General features: G+C 38.2%; 1 protein-coding gene across 8 annotated transcripts in view; it reads left to right on the top strand.

Moving 5' to 3' along the window:
- SHANK2 (SH3 and multiple ankyrin repeat domains 2) overlaps window positions 1–22,856 on the top strand; it is a 698,629-nt gene that overhangs the window by 433,819 nt on the left and 241,954 nt on the right. The window contains exon 1 of one of the 8 annotated variants that reach the window (XM_050955218.1): window positions 11,168–11,235. The exons of the other annotated variants lie outside the window; for them this stretch is intronic. Coding sequence (XP_050811175.1) covers window positions 11,169–11,235 — 67 coding nt within the window. The 5' untranslated portion in view covers window position 11,168. Of the gene's footprint in view, window positions 1–11,167; window positions 11,236–22,856 lie in introns of those variants that run through there. 8 annotated transcript variants of the gene reach the window in all.

The raw sequence follows: 22,856 nt of genomic DNA, 5'->3' as shown, positions 1-22,856 counted from the left end.
AGGGGTTAAGTGTGATGCTCCCAGGAGTACCCACCACCTGCCCTTAGTGTGATCAAGTCTTATTTGTACCTGCTGTGGATCAGGTCATTAAAATCACCAGCCTCTGGCAGCACAAGCACTGCCTTCCAGGCCTTACTCTGTCTATGCAGGTTGGTGAAAGGCACATACCAACTCCCGAGTCCTCAGAGTGTTACTTTTAGTGCCCAGCCATTTACCCACTGAATACCCTCAGAATGATCAGGGATGCTGTTCTCAAAGGAACAATGGACAACAGCTTGTAAGACTCAGTTCAGGATCACCACTTTGCTTAACACCACAGTACTGAGATGTATTTATAGTGAAAACAAGAATAAGTTTATCAAAGAACAGGTTCAAGTGATAATGAGTAAAAATATTGGAAACAAATGGTCACGTACAAAACAAAATCGTAACATGCTTTCTAGAGACTAAACTTAACACGTTAGAACATAAGAACGGCCGTACCGGGTCAGACCAAAAGCCCATCTAGCCCAGTATCCTGTCTATCAACAGTGACCAATGCCAGGTGTCCCAGAGGGAGTGGACCTAACAGGCAATGATCAAGTGATCTCTCTCCTGCCATCCATCTCCATCTTCTGACAAACAGAGGCTAGGGACACCATTCCTTACCCATCCTTGCTAATAGCCATTTATGGACTTCACCACCATGAATTTATCCCGTTCTCTTTTAAACACTGTTATAGTCCTAGCCTTCACAACCTCCTTGGGTAAGGAGTTCCACAAGTTGACTGTGCGCTGCGTGAAGAAGAACTTCCTTTTATTTGTTTTAAACCTGCAGCCTATGAATTTCATTTGGTGACCCCTAGTTCTTGTATTATGGGAACAAGTAAATAACTTTTTTTTCCTTATCCACTTTCTCCGCATCACTCATGATTTTATATACCTCTATCCTATCCCTCCTTAGTGCCTCTTTTCCAAGCTGAAGAGTCCTAACCTCTTTAATCTCTCCTCATATGGGACCCTTCCAAACCCCTAATCATTTTAGTTGCCCTTTTCTGAACCTGTTCTAGTGCCAGTATATCTTTTTTGAGATGAGACCGCATCTGTACACAGTATTCGAGATGTGGGTGTACCATTGATTTGATTTATATAAGGGCAATAATATATTCTCAGTCTTCTTCTCTATCCCCTTTTTAATTATTCCTAACATCCTGTTTGCTTTTTTGACCAGCCCTGCACACTGTGTGGACATTTTTCAGAGAACCATCCATGATGATTCCAAGATCTTTTTCCTGACTTCTTGTAGCTAAATTAGCCCCCATCATATTGTATGTCTAGTTGGTTATTTTTTCATTACTTTACATTTATCCACATTAAATTTCATTTGCCATTTTGTTGTCCAATCATTTAGTTTTGTGAGATCTTTTTGAAGTTCGTCACAGTCTGCTTTGGTCTTAACTATCTAGGTTAACCTTCTGCCTAAAGATCTCATCCAAAGTCTAGCATTTTCAACTACTCTAGCATTTTCAACCAAGCCTGCTTCAGACCCTTTTTTCATGAAGTACACTCACTGTCCATTTACTTCCTCAGTGAAGGAAGTGTCTTCTTTTGTCTCTCAAATATTTTACAGCAAATCTTTTGATGCATAGGGTTCTTCTCTCCCCCGCACCCTCACCCCATCCCCTGCCCTGCTGTTTGCTTTTTCCTGTTACTTTTCTCTATTTTTCAGTTCTCAGAATCCTTTATTAGCGTTCAATTCAGACCAATGAGTGGAGACCTTTTGTGAAACAGAGTACTTAATTTAAATGTAAACAGCCAGATAAACATTTTGTCTGACAGAAAACATGTTTTGCAGCTTTGGTAATGATCAGTTCCTAGACAGATTTAAGAACATAATTTTCTCTGTGTGTATGCATATAAAATACTTTTTAAACCCAAACTGCTTACACAACATCCATACATGCATTTTGCAGTGTTGATGACCTTTGTGACACGGTCTCTTATTTGAGACCTCACATGACATTCTTTTGATGAATTAGAATGCACATGTAGGACCCAGGAGATCCCTGTAGCCCCTGTGCACCCACTTTGTGCCCTTTGCCAGTTGGTGCTAAGAGGTTCCTGGGTCACATTAAGGTAGATTATTTTTTATTGTTTAATATGAATTGCCACTTAATCATCCTAGTGGGAGTAAGGACTTCATGTATGATGATCAATGTGTAAAACCTTGACCTTTGCAACTTCAGGTAATTCTTCATCCTACGTATGGGGAATGTCACAAATAGAATGGTACAGATGATACCATCCGTACTATTTAAATAGTATCTATTACATGCATTCTTATAGTTGCACCTTCAAATATGACAAAGGACCTTTTTGTACCATAAAACATTACATTTGAAGACCCATATTGACATCAGTAGAAGTGAATGGTATAGCTATACCAATCTGCCAGGATGCACCCAGGGGCATATAAAGATGTCAAAGTCCTTCTAACAAAATCTGCTAGAATTACTTCCTTCTGTCATCTTAGAGAAAAACTCTTTACTTGTGAAGACCTCTTCCTATTTTTAGAAATTTTAAAACTATATTGGACAAAGCATTAGAAACTTTAAATTTATAGACAGTCTGGTACTAGCTAGAGATGGCCTAATGCCATAGATAATTTCCCTCCAGCATTTGTGATGTATTTTGTTTTTGATGCTGGTGGTTCTGGCTTTTGAAGGCTTCATTAGCTAAAGAGAAGTCATTTAATGTTTTTGGGTGACATAACTAACAAATTAGTGGTGGCTGTTACAGATAAATGGTATTGAAGGTGGTTTAGTGCCATTCTACTCTGTGACCTTCTTTACCCCAGTGATACACTTCCTATGTTTGCTCAAAATTAAAATCACTCATTTTAGTGATGTAAGCTTTTATTTCTCAATGTCTGATTAGTATGTTGGCTCTACAGACTTATGGCAGAGGAAGTCGTTTTCTGTTTTCCCTGGGCATGGTGAACAGACTGGTATGCAAGTTACAAACTGTTTTTACCTAAAATGGGTTTTCATACAAATGTAACACAAGCCCTATGACTTGCCTAGAAAAACCCAGGCTGAGTTTTCAGTTAGAAAAATAGTCTCTCTGCTCATAAACAGAACGCATTTCATTTAGATTCATTAAACACCTATGGAATCCTACGAGGCCATTCCTACAAAGTTGCTTTTCAGACTGAAGTTGCCATTTGTGTCCTGTCTTACAAAAATATTTCTGTGTTTTTCAGTGTCTTGTGCTTTTTGTTTTTTCCTCTAGATGTAGATACTGTGTAAGAATCGGGCAGTATGTTTGGCTTGGAGTATTTTGAGCAGAAATTATCTTGACGTAGTTTTTGTTATGGAAATCTAGTTTATGTCCTTACTGTATTTTTATTGCAAATTACATTTCATTTTGACAGCTTATAAAAATACCTTAGCAGAATTACAATAATGCTTGTTCGTGGTGTTTGGTCATCTTCGTGTAAGAGATAAAGAAGTTGTTTGAGTGGGTCTTGTGGTTTTCCTTAACCTATTTCGCAGTGACTTTTCCGTCAGATAAGTATTATCCACAGTCATCTCATCTCCTGGTTTCCTCCTTGTTTCATAGGATAGGCAACAATCCATCGCTGTATGTAATATTAGTAATTCTCCTTCAATCTGATATAGGTTTTACACTTCAAAAATGTAACTTGAGTCCGCTGTAACCATTGCTCTAGCTGTTCGCTGACCAATGACCTGAGAATACAGTTCCATCCTTGAATTTCTGCTTTCAGAAAGCGCTTTTCAGTAGGTTTACTAATATTAAACCTATGCACAAGGTAATACATGCAGAAAAGAACCCTTAAATATGATCTTGAATTTTTTCTATTTGGCTTCAAGGTTTGTTGGAGTGTGTGTTCCCTTTTTTTTTTTTTTTTTTAAAGCAAAACATAATGCATGTATACAACAGTGATATATGGAGGGTGTTGAAAATGTATGTTACAGCTCCAACATACAAAACAAAAACAGATACTACAGGACAAAATCAAATAGGTAAAAGTCTCCTTCCACTAAAGAATATGAAAAGGAAACCTTTATCTCTTGTGTCAGAATATAATTTTCATCTGTATATAGGATTAGATTAAAAATCTAGTACCATGTCAAAATTGCCAAATTCAGCAATTGGATACTGGTCATGCTACGTGTTTTTGTTTCCAATGAATTTCAAGTGGTCTGAATATCTGTCCTGAATTCATCATCATGCTGAGATTTCTGGATGTCCTTGTTATGATTAGAATTTTCCTAAGCACTTAATGGAAAAACATTCAATACCTCAAAAAAATCTGCTTTAATTTTGGGGAGCCACAGTGGAATATGCTTTTTTGAGATAGAATTCCTGTTTGAAACACTAACACCTGCGCTCACACTCTGGCATTGGGCAAGTCATTTTTGGTGCTCTCAAGATGTTTCTTGACCCTGATGGAGACATTCTCTCAAACTTTGGGTCTGAACTTCTTGGCTTAGTCCTGCTTCTAGTTGGTCTTCCATTTGGATTTAACGTTAACTACCAGTGATGTATTTTTAAACTGCATTATAGAACAACATTGGTTCTGCAGACTGCTTTTTAGTACACATATTTAGTCATTTTTTTGCTCTTCCTGGTGCTATAAAAACTGAATACACCTTTTTAAGATTATTTCAGATAGCAAAACCCAATGAATATTCCAGTTTCTTCTAAAAATTTAGATCTGTTTTCCTTAAGTGTTTGATATGAGGGCCTTAATCAACAATATTCATTTATTGCTACTGCAGAGTTTAAATGTATTTATTAAGTGCATAATCCTGCTGCATTTATGGAAGAGCATCAGTCAGAAGCTATAACTAGAAGTCAACCAATTAATCACCATGAAATACTTTTTTACACATTATAGAATTTTGACATGTCATGGAAAATTGTTGCACTGCATTTCACTGATGTATTGAAGTGGCCGCTTCACCTTTTATAGCTAGTCACTCTGAAAAATAGAAACCTTAATTCGGATTTATTTTTTAAACCCAAGACATATGCGTTTTCCCATATCTAGCACAACTGAGCTCATTTTTTTTTTTTGGAAATATTAGAGCTTGCTGGAAAATCGTGTCATGGCTTTCTTTCAAAAACCAAACTGCTATGAGCACCTCTTGATAACAATATGTTGTGAAATGACACTGTAAATGGGGAGATCATATGCAGCCTGTTAGACAGAAATGTGTGCCCCAAAATTCTACTTCATATGCACGTTTTAGTCACATTCACCAATGATATGGTTCCCTCCACTCCATGTGATAGGTAGGTCCTGGATCTTAAAAACTAGCTATAATTGAACAAACTAAATGTGAAAGCTAATGGACTTATTCTATGTACAATACAGTCAAGTTAAACTCTAACCAAATGAGATAAATGGAGCATGGGACTAAGGACCACTGTAGGCAAGGTATGTTTCAGGATTTAATTGCAGACACTGGTCTGGCTTCCTTTTTCTTCACCTATTCATCTTGGCACAAGTTAGTTTATACAAGTTGTTTGTATGTTTGGTTTTGCTGTTCTGGTCTTGGTCTCTCATTTATGCACCTACTACTCCCACTGTAGTTGAAACATTTTGGGTGTGTAGGAGAGAATGCCCAGTGGTATATTGTTCATTGAATGAACCACTTTCTGATGTATCAGTAACAACATCTCAACAAAAATGCATTCCCTCCAAAGTCTCACATTTGGCTACTGAGGTTCCGGGGGATGTGATCCTTGAAACACTGGAAATTAGCACAGCCTGACTTGTTGAATGGTGGAGGCAGGACAATATTTGGATGAGACCCAAAGCACGCACGTTCAAAGTTCAGTCTGAGTGCTTGCTTGCCTCTTTTGCCACCCAGCCAAAATACCCATTCTAAATTATAGAAATTAAATGGGAGAGGTTGTCATCTAATGTGCTAGCAGTGAGTATCCCTCAGTGGCCAAGAAGACAGAGGGGTGGCACTGAGGCTTGATGCAATATGTTTAAGAAGGTAATGAAAGCTTCCAAGTAAGCTGTAGCACTAACTTTACTGTCCTGTAGACCTATAATATCCTGGTCTGTTCAAGTACTAACTCCTATCACAGTAAGTTTTGTGAATTGCAGTGTGTTGTAAAGTTAATATTATCAGCATGGATAAAACTAAGTCACAGGTCCAGTGCTATTACACAAGCAGAGGATAGTCAAAAGTATAATCCACGTAATGTGACTGTAAGGTTTGATACCTCCTACATTGCTACAGTTAGAAAAATGTGCAATACACCATAAACGGATGAAATGCCTAGCTTCCAAATAATGTTACATTAGCTTTTGGAGGTTAATGAGACAATGAAATGGCTACTGGTAGCTCAGATCAGGTCCAAGTACAGAGCACCAGAAGCCATTTATCAGACCGGCAAGGATACTGTCAGGTTGAGCCAAGATGCTCGGGCTCTAACTCAAGATCACATTGAAACACATGGTGCGATATCTTATAGTGTTTGGAATTTTGTTGGTGTTAGGGCTACTTAGAATATTATAAGAAAACATGCTCTTACTAAAAGAGTGCAAAAAAGCTCTTAGCTTAATTAAATGAACTGAAAATTAATTGCCATAATTTCTCACAAGCGAGGATTAGATGTTGTAGGAAATAGATATCTAAGATTGTCTATTAGTTCAGTATTTCACAACCCAGCGGTCAGTTGGGCATAATGTGGACATAATGAACAAGACTTTCAACACTTTTCATGATTTTAGCAAGATTTCTCTGGCAATAACAAACAAAAGAATGTTATAAAATATGCAAAGCTATGAAACAATGGTAACTTGATTGCTTTGAGGACTTCGGGATGCTTGGAGACCTTACTTTTTAATTTACCACAAAGGAAGTAAGCAAGGTCAGCTTTCTTCACCTGAGTATTTGATTAGACAACTTAAACTCGCTAAGCTTTCTGTAAAATTTTCCTATTTGTAAATAATACATGGCCAACTATTTAGGTATAAGAGTTCTTTAGTCTTAGCTTTGGTCAATATTCTCTAAATGAGGGCCCTAACCAAACCTTCACTGGTGGAGCTCGCAATCTGAATGACACTCCTGCATGCCAAACAAAACACTCATACTGTAATGTGTTCACAATGACAGGTACAGCCTGTCTTTTTTTTTATGTATGTAACTTACATTAGTTATATCAGTGTGACTGACTTATACAGCTCTAAGAACAGAGATCTATGTCAATACAAAACAAAAGTGCTATATAAGAGTGACAGTCCAACCCAAAATAACACTGTGCCTTGCTGTAACTTCATTGAAACAATCCCTACTGTCTTCCTAACACAACCTAGTAGAAAAGCAAGGGTAGTCCCAGAGCAGCCATGAATAGTCAGTATAAGGTGCTATCACAATTTACCCCACCCACGGATCTGCCTTGTGTGTTTTGTGGGGGGGGTCTTCATTCTTCTCTTCCCTCAGCACCCTGACCCTGGTTCAGGCAGCAGATGTGATCTGGCAGAAAGAATAACTTGTACTCTAGTATCGATTCTTGACACTTTTTTTTCTTCCAGTTCCCAAGTATAGAGAAATTTAGCACTTGCCTGAGGATAGAAGGAATGGCCAACAGGTAAAGGGGTGCAGGCATAGTGGACAGACAATAGGGTAGCATAGGGAAGTGTTAAAATGAGGGGGAAAGAGAAATGAACTGGGAAGAGTGGGTGGAATAGGATAGAATGTGGGGGTGGGGGGAAATGAATGAAGGCTAGAAGATCTATGTTTAGTTGAAGATTTAAATGAGGCGGCGATGCCATGTTCTGCCAGGGAAGTGAGGCAGGAATCTTTGGCGCAAAAATGCCTCTGGAGAATAGGAGGAAGCCTATGGTTTGTGCCTCTTAATTGTTCATCCTAAATGCTGTAAGATTAATTTGTGATAGTTAATTAAGAGGCATAACAAATATAATTTTGGGTTTTCCAGCATTCTGGTGTGTTCTCTGTGATATATGAAATTGTTGTGATTGTGTGTCCTATGATGATCATCTCTAAAAAGTCTGCAGAAAACTATTTTGTGTTCATTTTAAATGCAGACTAGAGGGAAGGTATATGCACACATACAGATAGCCTATGCTTTCTCCTAGAGGCTTTACTTTTGTACTTCTTTGGTTTTTGTTTAATCTAAAATAAACATTGTTCTGACTGGATTAAAATGGTGGTTCTCTGTGGATGTGGAAAATATTACATTCTCTTATCTTTTGATTCAATTTGCTTTATAATCTCAAATCTTGTAATTGTTATTGCAATTAGCACTGTTATTCTTAGCTTATATTACTAGTGAGTTAAATGAAATATTCTTGCATAACTAGCATTTACTTAGCAGATGTAAAAATATTGGATTGTTAGGTGACAGCCAGCAAATGGAAAATTTCTATTTTAAGAGCAATTTTATTCTAGGATCAAGTATGTTGATTTACGAAAAGGATTTGGTGGTTGTGGGGAAAATAGTATTTTAACCATCCAACCCAGTGAAGAATGGTAGTGAGAAGAGGAAACAATGAATTAGATCAGGTTGCTGAGAGAGACCATCAAGCAGATTTTACTGTAACTGTACAAAACAGTGATTCTGTGAGAGCTAGAGCTCTGAGGAGGCATAAGCATCGTCCCATGAAAATGTCTTTTGTAGCATTGGACTCTGAAACAGTGTGTGGAGTTCTCTGGCAATGTCCAGAATCAATGTTGCTTTAGAAAAGGTAGTGTAAGGTAACAGGCTTGTGAAAAAATCAACTTTTATAAGAGAGATTTTTCAAGGGTTCAAGAAAAAGCAAATTATTCTCTTGAAATATGGACTAAATTTTAGTAATCTGTCCAGGATACGAAACCGATACAAATACATCTCTAATCTTCCAGAAAATTCAGTGGTATCTTTATTGATCAAAAGCAGCTGGGTCCTTTTTTGTGTTGCATTTAATCCAGGTGTACTGGTAACGATAAACTGCACCATCCTTAAGATTTAATAATGTTTCTTAGTGAACCTACTGTACCACTAGGGTTTTCCATGGCAATCTCCAGTCCAAGTACTGACCTGGCCTGATGCTACTTAGTTTATTCAATCAGACTATCTCATAGTTTGAGTGACTAGACACAGTTTATTGGTGGGGGGAGTGGGAAGAGGCTTCTAATGAGGACACATACTTTAAAACTTAGGAAAACTAGGGAATAGAGGCAAAATAATTTAACACAATTGACAAAAACTGGTTGCCTTCCATAAGGATTGATCAATTACGAGGAAAGTCAGGTTTGCAACTGTAGCGGTGGGCTAGAGAGAAGCATACTCAGTTGTTTTTTAGAGATGGAGCATGTGTAGTCGGGTCAGCACTGGGAGCTATGAGCTGGGGAGAGAGGTACACGTTCAATGAGGATGGAATCTTCAGAGGTTTTAGCTGCTAAAATCCTAAGAAATTTCTACTGGGCATATCGAACAGCAACTTTTCAACAGCTATGACTTCACCAGAGTTGGGCAGACTCTCACAGTGATGGCAAAAAGCACATTCATGATGCAAAGGTCATACCCTTATTTGATTTCAAGTCCCTGATGCAAATCATAGGGTGCTAGAGTTCTTTAAAGAAAAGGTCACCAGAATTTGGTAACATGGGAAAAATACATTATTTTTTGAGTCTCAGAAATGGCTGAACAGCTGGGGCTGTAACTTTCAAAAAATGTTCAGCCCGAGGCAGATATCCAGCTTGGAAAACTTAAGCCCAAATGGTTTAATGTTTTTGACAGTTATTTGCAACTGAAGACTGGATCTTATAATGGAAAGGGTCAGGCCATCTTAACAGGGGGGTGCTCCCTCTATATGTTTTTTAATAGTTTCATCCTCCCGACAAAGCAATTGACTCTACTTGTCTTGCAGTAGCATCTGGTGATCCTCATTGTTATCCAGGGCTACATTGTGCTGTAATAAAAATGCAGCCCACGCCCCAAATTGCTAGCTTCCTTAGGATATGACAGGAAGCAATAGCTGGAAGAGAAACAAATGGAGATGGAAGGAAGAGAACAAGACAACACAGAAATTATGGTTCAGTGTACTATGTAGCAGTCTCAGCATGCCAACTGTCCGTGCATTGTCATTTGGTTTCTGCATAACAGCAGAAGTGAACTTTAAGGAAATGATTGTAGTGACTAAGAGTTCTCTGCATCTATACACAGATATGGGAGACTGTGAACCCCATGCTGCTGTGCATTGTACCAAACATAAATATGCTGGGTACTGAATTGCATGGATTTTATGTACAAGGATACAAACCCTCCCCCATTGTTGGTTGTAATAGTTATCTGGTAGAAACACATTATACAACCCAGATTTTTATATTTAAATGGATTCCTCAGGAACTAAGACCCCTTTAATGCAGATCAAAGCATCAGCCTTCTCATTTCTTATGGGAATAGCTGGTCAAAGATACTTTGCTTTAGTTATGGAGGGAAGGATTTATGTTTAAATAAATAAAAAAATTAACCATAGTAAACCAAATACATGCTAATTAACTGTATTAGTGTTGGTTTTTTGCATCGGAAATGGTCTGAATCCAGCGCACACTACCTGAGAGAGATTTTTAATATGGATTTTTGAAGAGGCAGTAGAAAAGAGTGGGTTTTCAAAAACAGTAAAGCAGCTTTGTTTGGAGCAGTACAACAAAAATATAGATGTGATAGCTGTACCATGTTACTAATAGCTGGGTTGAATCATATTCTTTTCCTCTCTAATGGCATGCGTAATTGCTCTAGGTTTTCGGGCGTCCTTCACCCGCACTTATTTAGATTAGTGACTGATGCATTTCCATGGAAACCTGCACCAGGAAAAAAAAAATCTGTTGGTACAGTTTGGAATTAGAAGAATATGGGCTGTGATTCTGAGCCTACAACTTGTGTAAAATAACAGATTCCTTGGTTGATGCTGGATTTCTTTATTATTTTTGTTTACAAGATTAAGAATTACTGTTGACGACGTCATGGATTAAAAATTTAGACATTTCCTTTTTTTCTTTCCTTTTTTTTTTTTTTTTAATCCTGCACTTTGGAGCAACTTTGTGTACAGCTGAAATAGTAAATTTTGAAATAATATAACTATCTGGATTGTGTTTGTTTCATCATGGAGATGCAAAAGATCAATACATTCAAGTGAGATGGTTACACCTAGGTTAGAAACTATGACTGAGAACTCAAGATTCAAGAAGAGAGTTCATTTTGGAGGTATTGTGTAACTTTAATGAATAACTCTGTATGGCTTTTAAATGTAAAGATGAGAATACAATATGGAGTAGTGCTTGGAAAATATGGGTTCTAGTTTAAAATTTTAAACTATAATGTGGTGTATTGCGTTTGTGCTCATAATTTCATACATTCTTATTAGTGCCTAACTTATATTCTTCTTCTTAAACCTAAAATATATATTGCAATTTACAGCATATGTAAAGAATAATTGAGAAATTAGAAAATGAAGTGAGAAGAAAAGGTACAATTCCGGATGTTTTACTCTAGGATCTGGAAATATATGGAAAGCGTAATTTCAATTTTTGATTTTTTTTTAATATTTGGAATAATAGCAGGTCATAGAATTTTAAAAGGAACTTGTCCTTATAATGAATGTTGATCTAATTTAGGGATGTGAAGGCAATTATATACCTTCGTTAATTTAGATATATATACAATTAGTCACTTCTTTCAAACTCCATTCAGTCTCTCCATTGGACTGGATACCAGTCCAGTTTTCTAAACTGATCACTACAGTCTCCTAAACCAGTTTAAGTTTCAGTTTTAGTCAGGCTTTGTGTTTCATTTTTCTGTACATTAGCATGTAATACATTTGTATATGTTTTAGGATAAATTGCCCCCATCAAAATAAAATAGGTCATCTCAGTACCTTATATAGCTTGCAGAGTATCGCAGGTGCAGTAGACAGTAGGTTTTGTACTGTATTAGTGAACAGATTGCTTTAAGGAACAGAATTTCTTCCATAAGACGTCTTGCATTTCATACAAGTTTGCACAATTATATTGTTCTGTTAAAATGAAATAGCAGCTCAGATTGATTAACTACCTTGAAATTAAAATCCCCATGTAATTTACAAATTGCCTTGGGGCAATGGCAAGAAAATATTGCACAGCATTCTGATGCTGTCTGTAATCTCTCTGAACTCATCTCCCTATAATATTGCTGTACATGGATAAATACAGTATCATCAAAAGTGAAATTTGGACTTTAAAGTACTTGTAGGGGGACACAAGACTGAGTTAAGATTCAAGTTTGAGTTGTTGTTTAACTGAATTTCGTTGTTTAAATATAGATCCTGTTTTTAAACTTCCCATTTTAAAATGTATTGATAAGCATTTTCAAATGGACATTTTTCATGTTTTTTTAAGAGTGTCCTAAAATGCATTTTGATGTACTGGCTATAAAAAGGATACTTGTGATCCAAATTTAGAAACATTCTTGCTCTTGAGAGGATTTAGCTTTAGGTTCTAAAGTGACCTTAATCTCCTTTATTTTCCTTCCTTCTCGTACCACACAGACTTTCCATACCTCTGGCTTGTCTTCCTTTTTCAGTACACTTCAGCCCTTGACCTATGAGTTCTCTGCTCAGCTGACCCCCAGCATAAAATATTTAAAATATTCTCAAGGTTTCCCAATCTGATGCGCAGTGTATTCCAGGGCATATCTGGTGGGGGAATAGCAGGGCAATTCAAAGTTGGAACTGATCAGTTGCTGTGGACACAGCTGCCAAGCTTTTGTAAGGTTCCATTTTTCTGCTAAGTATTGTTGTTCAAGATGGGTGAGGTGAAAAAGGACTGGGAGGAACCTTAAATCATCCCACATCCCATGCTCGTTCATACCCGATAGGTGGTATCATCCTTTTTATTTAAAGTTTTTAAAAATATTTTTAATATAAAACTACTGTTATAGATGTGTGAGAATTCAGCGTATGTTATTGATCCCTAAAATAAGTAGCAAGGATTTGTGATGAGGCTACCAGGAGAGTGCACTCAGTGAGGGGGAGAATATTTCTAGTGTAGGCAATGATACAAATTCTTAAGAATTTCTTTTGGTAGAAGCTGTTGTGCATACAAAGCAGGCAGTTCTCTAAAGCAAATAAAAAGATGGATTTTCATGTCCCCTCATTCTCACCCAGCCTAAGAAAATAAATCTCAAGACCATAATACATGCTGAGAACTAACTGTGTACACAGTTTCGTTTTAAAATCAAAACAATTTGAAAAAAAAATTGGAGCTTAGAAAGACTTACTCAAGAGGAAACTTCATTGCTGTTGTGCACATAAAACCATGTAGAGTAGGATTGTTCCATGTTCTGTGGGCTAGACTTTTATCTTCATTGCACCTGGGTAAATGCGGAGTTCCTCTACTAATTTCAAATGGAGTTACTCTGAATTAACAGTGTAACTGAAATTGGTATCTGGTACTGTAAGTACAATAGTCATGATATTTTTAAAAAATCCTATAGTGAGACTCCATGCCAGGTTTTTGTGGCTGAATTATATCCTCTGGTAAACAGGCTTTATAAAAATGGTACCACTAAAGTGTTGGTTGTCATGAGGGAGCAAATGTGTAAGCAGATGCTAGAATGTTTATATCTGGTCAGACTTTGAAGGGTTTTTGTTGCTAGTATTGTCTTGTCGTCTCCTCCTCCTCCTCCTCACACCATCTTTAGCTGGAATAGGGCAAGTGGCACTCATCTTCGTGATTCCCTGAACATACTTGCCAGGAATGTTTTTTACAGTGATGCAGCTGGTATCTTCCTCTTTTCTAGAGATGGAATATATTAACTCCATTTCATGTGGACCTAAACTGGCATGGTGCCTGAAATCCCACTACTGTGCTTTGGTCTCTTGGAGAAAGAAGGGGGTGGGGGGAAACAGCTGCAGCCAGTTTTAAGACTGGGAGAAACAATTAGAAAAACAGCATTCAATTAACTGAATGAGACTGATGTTGAGTGTTTTTAAGATATTTTCTGGTTTCTTAAAAATATATTAACAACTTAATGGAATGAATAAGAATATAAATACATGCTGGAAGTTGTTCTTGTTTGAATCCTGCAAAGACTTGACGAAGTGAGTAACTTGATTCTCATCAGCAGTTCCATTTTACTCGAGTTGTTCACATTCTGGTAGGGCTTAAAGGGGTCACTTGTGCAAACATTCATGTGCTTAATTTAACTATGCAAACCCCATGGAAGTCCTAAGACTACTTATGGATAAAGTTAGGCATGTATGTAAGCATTGGCAAGCTCAGAACCTTAGTCAGCATTTCACTGTAGGGAATAAAGCCCAAATTATACATAATGGCAAATCTTGTGACTATTTTGATTTATTCTTAAATCAATTTTGCTTGGCTGTGTCTGCACTTTGTTTTGTGGTCTACAGATATTCTAGCAAATCATCATACCAGTGAGTACACTAACAGCAGCATATTCTAACTCCATGTCTACACAGCAAGTTACTGCATAGCAAACTATACTGCAAATCTGTATTACACCAGGTTCCCATGTGGAAATTGCTAGAGTACAGTGAAAGTACTGGAGTGCAGCCTACTTTGGGACTTTCACTACGCTCTAGCAGTGTCCACATCAGATTACTGCATGGCAAGCTGGTGCACTTCAGATATGTATAATGTCTTGTTGTGCAGTAATTTGCACTGTAGACTAGGCCTAACAAAGTTCTGGAATAGCTTCAGAAAGTGAACCACAAATTTGTAATTATGAACACCTTGTACCAGAAACCCCTTCCAAAGAACTGAAACAACATAATGTGTGGCCTTTGTATCTGGTCAAACCAATTTTAGCATCAGATAGCTAATATTGCCAACAGTTGATGCATGAGCAAGCACCAGATTCAAGATGTATCTTGACTGCATAACTTAAAAAAATGAATGCATTTGAGGATGTTGCAATATGTTGAGACAGCTCAGAACCAAGAGTGAAAACTAATTGAAATAATGTATTTGTTACAAATTGCGCATCCAGATGTCATAACTTTATAAAAAGCTCTGGCAAAATGTATTTGGGATTAAGTTTTAATTTTGGGCCTGATCATGTAAATAGGAATAGGAGTTGAGTGCTGATCATCTCACAGAATTAGGCTCTTGATATGTTTCCGTGAGAATAATTTTGTTTCTACTTGACTTTTTTTTTTGTTTTGGGTTTTTTCCCTTTGGAACTAGTTAATATAATGAAGAGTCTGATCAAATTACAATAACTCATGATTATGGATTAGGTTGAGATTCAAGGCTCTTTCTTTAGGATTTGAACTCAACGGGGAGATATTTCACTTTTGATTTTTACAAACTATAATAAAAGCACCCATCCAATGCTCTTGGCATCTTCAAGCATCATTTTAAAAATATACTAAATTAGTAATCAGACTTCTTAACTCCCCCAGATCAAGTTATATTACTCAGAAATGACATAGATATTATACTAATTAATCAATTCCCTGCATAATCCCTAGAATCCCTGATAAACCACTACCCAAAATGCATTTATTCATGGGCAAGAGAGCCTACAGCATACTCGGAAGGCGAAAAGATTATATTACATCTTCAGTCAAAGGAAACGAAATAACCTTTTGCCATGTCTCTAGTTTCTTCCTTCAACCAACATCACTTCAGTCTTATCTAGGCTGAATTTAAGCCAGCTAGTGTTCATTCATGCCTGAATCTCTCCTTACATGGATAATATAATTGATTCTTCCGCTGACTCGGTGGAGACTCCAGTCTGCTGGGGGTACTACAACCTATGCTTCCTCCCTAACCAATGACCTCCATGCATGTATCACCCCTTTTGTTAACATGACAGAATACAGAAACCCACAGGAGGGAGCCCTCAGGAAAGAGGAGCAACTGCCAAATGCCACCCTCTGTGAATACTCAGCAAAGTAAGCTGGTTCAGAACCACTCAAAAGCAAACCCTTCTGTTCCCTTTGTGGTTTGCAAATGAGTCAATGCTAGTTTGCCTAAGACAGGAAAGGCCTTGTGAGGAAACACCAGCCGTCCCAGAGACTTGTTCGATCTTTGATGTTTGCATACTTGCATTTATTTCTTCATAAATAAATGCATGCAAGTGAAGTTAAATAAAAAAACCAAAAAACAATAAAACACAGAAAAAAACAAAACCTATGGAAACAGTGTGAGCTAACATAATAGTAAAATGCTGTCAATCTTGTTACATACAGCATCCATTTGATGGTCTTAGCTGTGTAATCTTTCTTTTAAAACAGAACATTATTGGAAGAAGAGAAGCTAATGCTATAACAATTGCTTATGTGAAAAAATATTAGGCAAGTAGTATTTACTTTTGGTTTCTTCTTTAGAGCAAATTTTTTGAACCTCTCCCTTCCCCCCGATAATATCAATTAGTCAAAACCAAAACTTTTCATGCAAACCTATCAGTTTTGACAATGCTTTCATTGGGAAGGTTTCTTAGGTCCAGGAGGGAATTTTTGCAGAAAGACCAAGACTAAGCCACAGAATAGCCTAGTGGTTTAGGCCCTCACTAATTCAGAGCAGGGACTTGAATCTGAGTCTCCTACATCCCAGGTGAGTGCCTGAACCACCAGGCTATTCCATGTGTCAGTCTCAGTCTTGGCTCTCTCTCCAGAAATGAGGTGAATCTCTTAACCTCCAGATTATTCTGGGGAAGATGTGAGGGAGAGTGGTCTCTGGTTTTGTACCTAAAATTTGAAAGGTCTCTGTTTTTATCATAATAAGGAATTTTTGAAATCTTAAATCTTCATGTGATGGGAAGATTTGTTCCTGTCCAGCTCTACTTGCAGGAGAGCTAAGTGCACTGGTAGTTTTCAGTTAACACTATGGGATCAGCAGACCACTGGTGGTCCATGGACTAGAGATTTTGAACCACTGTTCTCTATCATCTTTCCAGGCTGATGCTGCCCTTTTCATAAGTCTAATTTGTTACCTTGTAATAAGATGGTACGTGTAAGATTTCCTTTGCAAACACACTCCATGATTCACTAAATTTGATCAGCCCTTTCAGTATCTTCTGTGATTAAGCCAATTCACCATAATCCTAGTAATCTTTGTCCTAATAATCACCAGCTAGGATGCAAAATTGTACTATCAATGGTCTTTTATTTAAAATCCATAATTCTGGAAGAAACGGAGAATCTGCAGGAAAGTAGTTTTGGTTCAAGCATTTTGTGTCTATTTCAAATGAAAAAACTTCAAATATCTTTAAAAATTGTCATTTTTCTGTCTAAAGAACTGGTCTTAAACTGTGAGAGCCCAAGAGAGGTGAACACTAAGATTTCAATAAAATTAAAATAATCTGTTTAGAATTAAGCAGTAGTCTTTTTTTCTTAAAAGGATTTTGCAGTGTTCAAAAAAGACGACCTTTGATTTTGTTTTAAAAGAAATTACTTCTTCCTGAGCTCTTACTATCTCTATTAGTAATCATAGTGAATCTTACCACCCAAAAGAGATCACAATGCTATTTCTTCAAATTTGCACAAAGTAGTACTCAAGATAATCCCTGTTTCCTCTGATATTAGCCATCACCTTGCATTATACCTATCTGCAGGTTTTAGTTCCTAAATAGCAAAACTTGGGGGTACATTTTAGTCTCTGGAAGTTAGATGGGTTCTGCTTGATATGAAAGCTGCCTATAGAACTGATTCATTTATTTTAGCTTCAAAACTGCATTGACTACTGTGTAGGACAAAGGGAAGTTCTGGACCTGCTTCTGAAGACCACATATTGGAAGGGCATCATCCTGCAGTGCTTACATAATTAGTTGCTTTGAAGATATTATTTTGAAAGAGATGCATGATCAGACCATTGGGCATTTAGGACCAAATTCAAGCCTTGGGCTTGAACCTCTAAGGTTTAACCTACACTTAAAAGTTTTGCTGGTATAGCTGTACTGGCATAACCCTCTTAGTGTAACCACACCTTATACTGACATAAAAATGCATTTGTCTGTATAGCTCATATTGGTTCCCCAAGCAAAATAAACTATACAGACAAAAGCACTTTGTGTCTACAATAGGATTTTTTGTCAGTTTAGAAATGTTGCAGAAATCACCCCCCTAACCAACATTACTGCATTGGCAAAAGTTTCCACTGTAGGCCTGACTGAAAGCTTTAAAAGCTATAACTGGGTAAAGAACTGAGGCATGACTTTTGGCCCTTATCAAATCTGCTAGCTATCTTTACTCTCCAGGCTCACTCTAGCAGGAGTAACACTGCTTCAGTCAGAATTATACCTATTTTGGTAACATTTTTCCTTTTCAGTATAAAACAGTTTCTTATGCTTACTGCAGAGGGGGGAAATGATAGGCATGCATACGTATTTTGTGGGAAATTGAAAAAATACTGTTGTGCCATGAAGCATGATATGCCTATAGGGTAAATTCTGGTTTAAGTAGGCAAGGTATCCAAAATAAACATGTGTACATGCTGCAAAATCAGTATCCAAATTATGCCTGGTAACTGAACAGATCCTGTGCTCCCTGCATAGATTGTTCCTTCCCCCTGTATGTAGTTCGGGATCAGTTGTTGGACTAGGAACAACAATGCAGTTCACATCCTCTGACTTTGAAGAACCACCCTCTGCTGTCCTTCCTTTTGAGATAGTAAATGGCTTTTCCACAAAGAGGCAGACAGCCAGAATAAAGCCTATCTCTGCTAGTTACTTACTTTCTGATAGACCTATGCATAGCACCTGTCCAGAACCTGGCCCACAGTATGGAATGTCTGTGATTACATATCACACCTACAAAATATTGGTATCTGGGATATGAGGAGAGAAAATGTGCATAATGGAGTGGCACAAAACCATTGAATTTATTGTGGCCAGCTAAGCAACAAAGGATTAGAACTCATGAGTGGTGATTTGGAATGGCTATGTTTGCTCTGCATGCTGTAGGGAAGTGTTTCCCAAATCTTGTACCCAACAAGCCATTTCATCCTACTATAAATTAGCTTGTTAGAGAGTTTTTAGGACTTTGGTTGTATGCTATCACAAGAAAGAAATGAAGTTGCCTAGTATTTACTTCTTTATGCGTCACATGCACATGGCTGTCACTCTAAACTCTGCCCACAATTCTGGCAAGCAGTCTGACAACATATCCAATCAAAGATCAACCCACAGCAGTTTCCTAGGTAACCAACACACAGCTGTTGAAATGCACTGCTAACAGGAGAAAGGGGAAGAAGAGAGAGGAAATTGCTGCATGTTTTCTTTGCTGTTTTTTATTTATACTCCAAAACCATTTAAAATGTAGAATTCAATTAAAAATACTCTAGTAGGACCAGTATGGCTGGCATTGGCTGCTCTGTGTCATAGGGACATCCCAGTTAAGGGATAAGATCATTCTTTGCTCCCTAGGCAAACATTGCTGTGAATAATAGGACTGCATCTTCTTAATATGAAGGTGGGTAGGGAGGCAGCTATGGAGGAAATCTTCTGGCCCAATGATCAGGCTAGCATAGTGGGAGATCCATGTGGAAGCCACATCCATGTATTCCCAGCTGCCTCTCACTGGGTAGGAAGTGGGCCAAAATTCGCAGTCCACACATTCACAATGACTACCTTCATTTCTTTTGAACCAGTATGATAGTGACATCACACTGTCATTTGACTTTATACTGCAGCGTACCATGGGTATCTGTCTTCAGCAGTAAAATCTCCCCTTTACTAAATATGGGCTAAACTAAGTTTGCACCACATCTATCCCATATTATGAGTATCTCATTCTAGGTGCAACTCTATGGGCTTCAATGGACAATAGACTAAGGGATAAATTTGTCACATTATTTTATTCTATACAGAATATTATACTGCCCTTATCTTCATATTACCTGAGAGCCTTCCGGAAGGGCATTACAAGACATAAATAACATTATGTGTTTTTGTTTTTTCTTTCTCTCATGTCCTTCCCAAGGTGAAGAATGTATGCAGTGTTGTGATTTGGTAGGTTTCTATTGTTTATATGTATATACTGTTGAGTACTTGATTAGAGAGAGAACAATCAATGAAGTGCGCCTTGCATTGGAAGGTGAGGAGGCTTTAGACGGTTCTTTGTTCTTGTGGAGGTTTGCTCCACAGACTGGGACCAGCCCCCAAGAAAGCTCTGCGTCCTGTACAGATGAGCTTTTGGACTGAAAAATGGAGTTGTCGCTCCAGGATAAGGACAGTGGTCTTTAGACAACCTTCTTACTTTCCTCTATTTCCCAACATCATTTCTGTGGCACTGAGATTCCACTTGAACCAGCTGCTGTTCATCCATGAGCTGATCTCATCTGAGCATAGGGCTATCTTGGTTATGGTAGTATAGTCTTATGTGGTGAAGAATAAGTGGAACTGTGTGTCATCTGGATATTGCTCACTCTTGACTCCTTATCTTAGTGGTTCTCCTAATGCCCGTGTAACACTGACAGACCCCGGTTGTCGGCAGGTGGGATTGAACCTGGGATTTCTGGAGCCTGGTGCATGAGCCTCTACTGCGTGAGCTAAAAGCCACATGCCCGTTAGCTATGGCTGTAGAGCAGACTCATTAATCTCTCTCTCTCCAAGAGGTCTTGGTGCCACTAGATGGGACAGAAGACCACATCCAGAAGGTGTGTGGGTTACACACTTTCCCTAGTTGAGGAAGCACATCCTGACCTTCAGAGACTTCCCAGTTGAAATCTCAGCCGAGCCCCTACTTGTAATGTCAACAGACCCTGGTTGTCAGCGGACACAACTGAACCTGGGGTCTCTGGAGCTTAGTGCATGAGCCTCTACTGCATGAGCTAAAAGCCATATGGCCATTAGCTAAGGCTGTAGAGCAGATTCATTAATCTCTAAGGTGGTCTTGGTGCCACTAGATGGACAGAATATCACACCCAGAAGGTGTGTGGGTTACACCTGCATATAGTTGTTAAGTAGGATTGGTGAGAACTGATCCTTGTGGGATTCTACAACTGAAGGTTCTAGTTTCCTATCCCATCTCATCCCTTTCCTTTGACTCATCCCTCCAGGAGGGATTTGAATCATGTTCACTGGACTTGTGCAACACCTCTCAGGTGGACAGCAGTATCTCATGATTGGTGGCATTTAATGCTTCAGAGAGGTACATGAGGATGAGAATGGATGTCTGCCTTCCATCCATTGACAGCTGGGGGTAATCTTTCAGTGCCACTAAATCCATTTCTGCCCCAAATTCTGGCCTGAATCCAGAACAATTGTTTGTTGTGCAACTACTTATACATTTTTTGGCTCCCTTTGATTGATGTAGGGAAGAGAGAGGAAGCCGGTTTTTGTGGCCTCCAATTTATTGTGGTGACTGCTTCCTGACCCTTCTCTCTTTGTGGATTGTTATTTTATTGATACTGACTAATACGGTCGACTGGGTTGTGAACACAGATATCTGTAAGAGCGGTGTGCCACAGAACTTCAGGGCTGACATATCCACCCAGGAAATTTAGTTCACCTTGTCCATAACATGTGCCTGGACTCTGGGATGGGAGAGCAGTAAGTCTAAGTATTTCCCTTTAGGAATCCAGTGTTCCTTGTGAATACACTGTTGGAAAGCACAAAAATGAAAACAAGACTGCTGGTTTGCACATACTGGAGTAGTTGAACAATGTCATTTGTCTTACTGCATTTTGCCTTTCCTCCCATCTGCTTTGAATATGTTGATAGAACGGTTATATCCTGCTGTAGAAAATAGCTTCCTGCAGCAGCATCTGGCTCCTTAATAGACTCAACTAACAGTATTGAGAGCGCTGAGATTTTTCTGTTTTTTGTCCTGTTTTCTGATTTTCATTCTTTCTCTCTCAAATTGGCTTCTGAAACAGCCCATGATACATTGTAAATGGGATCTAAGGATAGATTTCACATGGAGTCTCACCTACCTTTTTAATATAATTTGGATTTTCTGTGCTGTTCAGAACAATTTCCAAAAGAAATCTGTTCATTGTTATCTAGGCCATAATATATGTGGGTCACCCCAAAGTTGTTCTTTGGGGAAGCTTTCAAGGTTACTGCAGGTCATCAACTACATAAGCCAACAAGTACACCTGGGGGAAAATGAATAATACATATACATCACATCCCTTACAATAGTGTCTTCTCTTGTTCAGATGGTAGACATCTATAGCTTATTACTAATACACCTGAATATTTTATGCAGCTACTTCAAATCCAGCCTTATAGCTTTGGGCAGTTTATTTGGCAGGCTACACTCACACTCCCCTTTCACAGAGGAAAAGCTGTATCTTCTTCAAGGATTCTCCTCCCTACCTCCATCCCCAGACCATTTAGCTAACTTTTTTGGCCATGGTTGAGCCTGAAGTGCTCCTCTCACACAGGAACCAGTGGTGAATCCCACTGAAAAGTGAATATAGTAGCTTGCTCTCACTCTTCAGTGAGGCCTTCTTTACACTCTGGTTTCTAGTTTCAGAGGCAGGTAGAAGGACCATTGGGATGAGGGTGATATGTATAGCTTTGGTAAGATCTATGAGTTGTCTGGTGACACACCAACTCATGTTGACATGGGAAGAGACAAACACCAGGCCCCAACAAAACAATTTGTTGGGAGCTGTAGAGCCATGGAGATTTTTCTCCTCTGTCACCATTCCACAGGAAGGGGACAATCTGGCCATCTGTTTATATGAAACTTTTTTTCTTATCTCTTTATGGCATACTTTTCATACATATCTTGTGAACTGGTCCACTTGTGTACATAATCTATTTCACTCCTTTTTCTGTTTTTAAAAGTGTGCTACATTTCAAAATGCAGAGGGAGCTGTGTAGCAGTTTAATTGTTTAACTTTTAAGAGAGTTTAAATTTGAAAAGCATT

The sequence above is a fragment of the Gopherus flavomarginatus genome, chromosome 5 (genome assembly GCF_025201925.1).
Source record: "Gopherus flavomarginatus isolate rGopFla2 chromosome 5, rGopFla2.mat.asm, whole genome shotgun sequence".
In the NCBI taxonomy this organism is placed as follows: domain Eukaryota; kingdom Metazoa; phylum Chordata; order Testudines; family Testudinidae; genus Gopherus; species Gopherus flavomarginatus.
The sequence above is the reverse complement of the archived record's forward strand: the minus strand, read 5'-3'. Positions and strand labels throughout refer to the sequence as shown.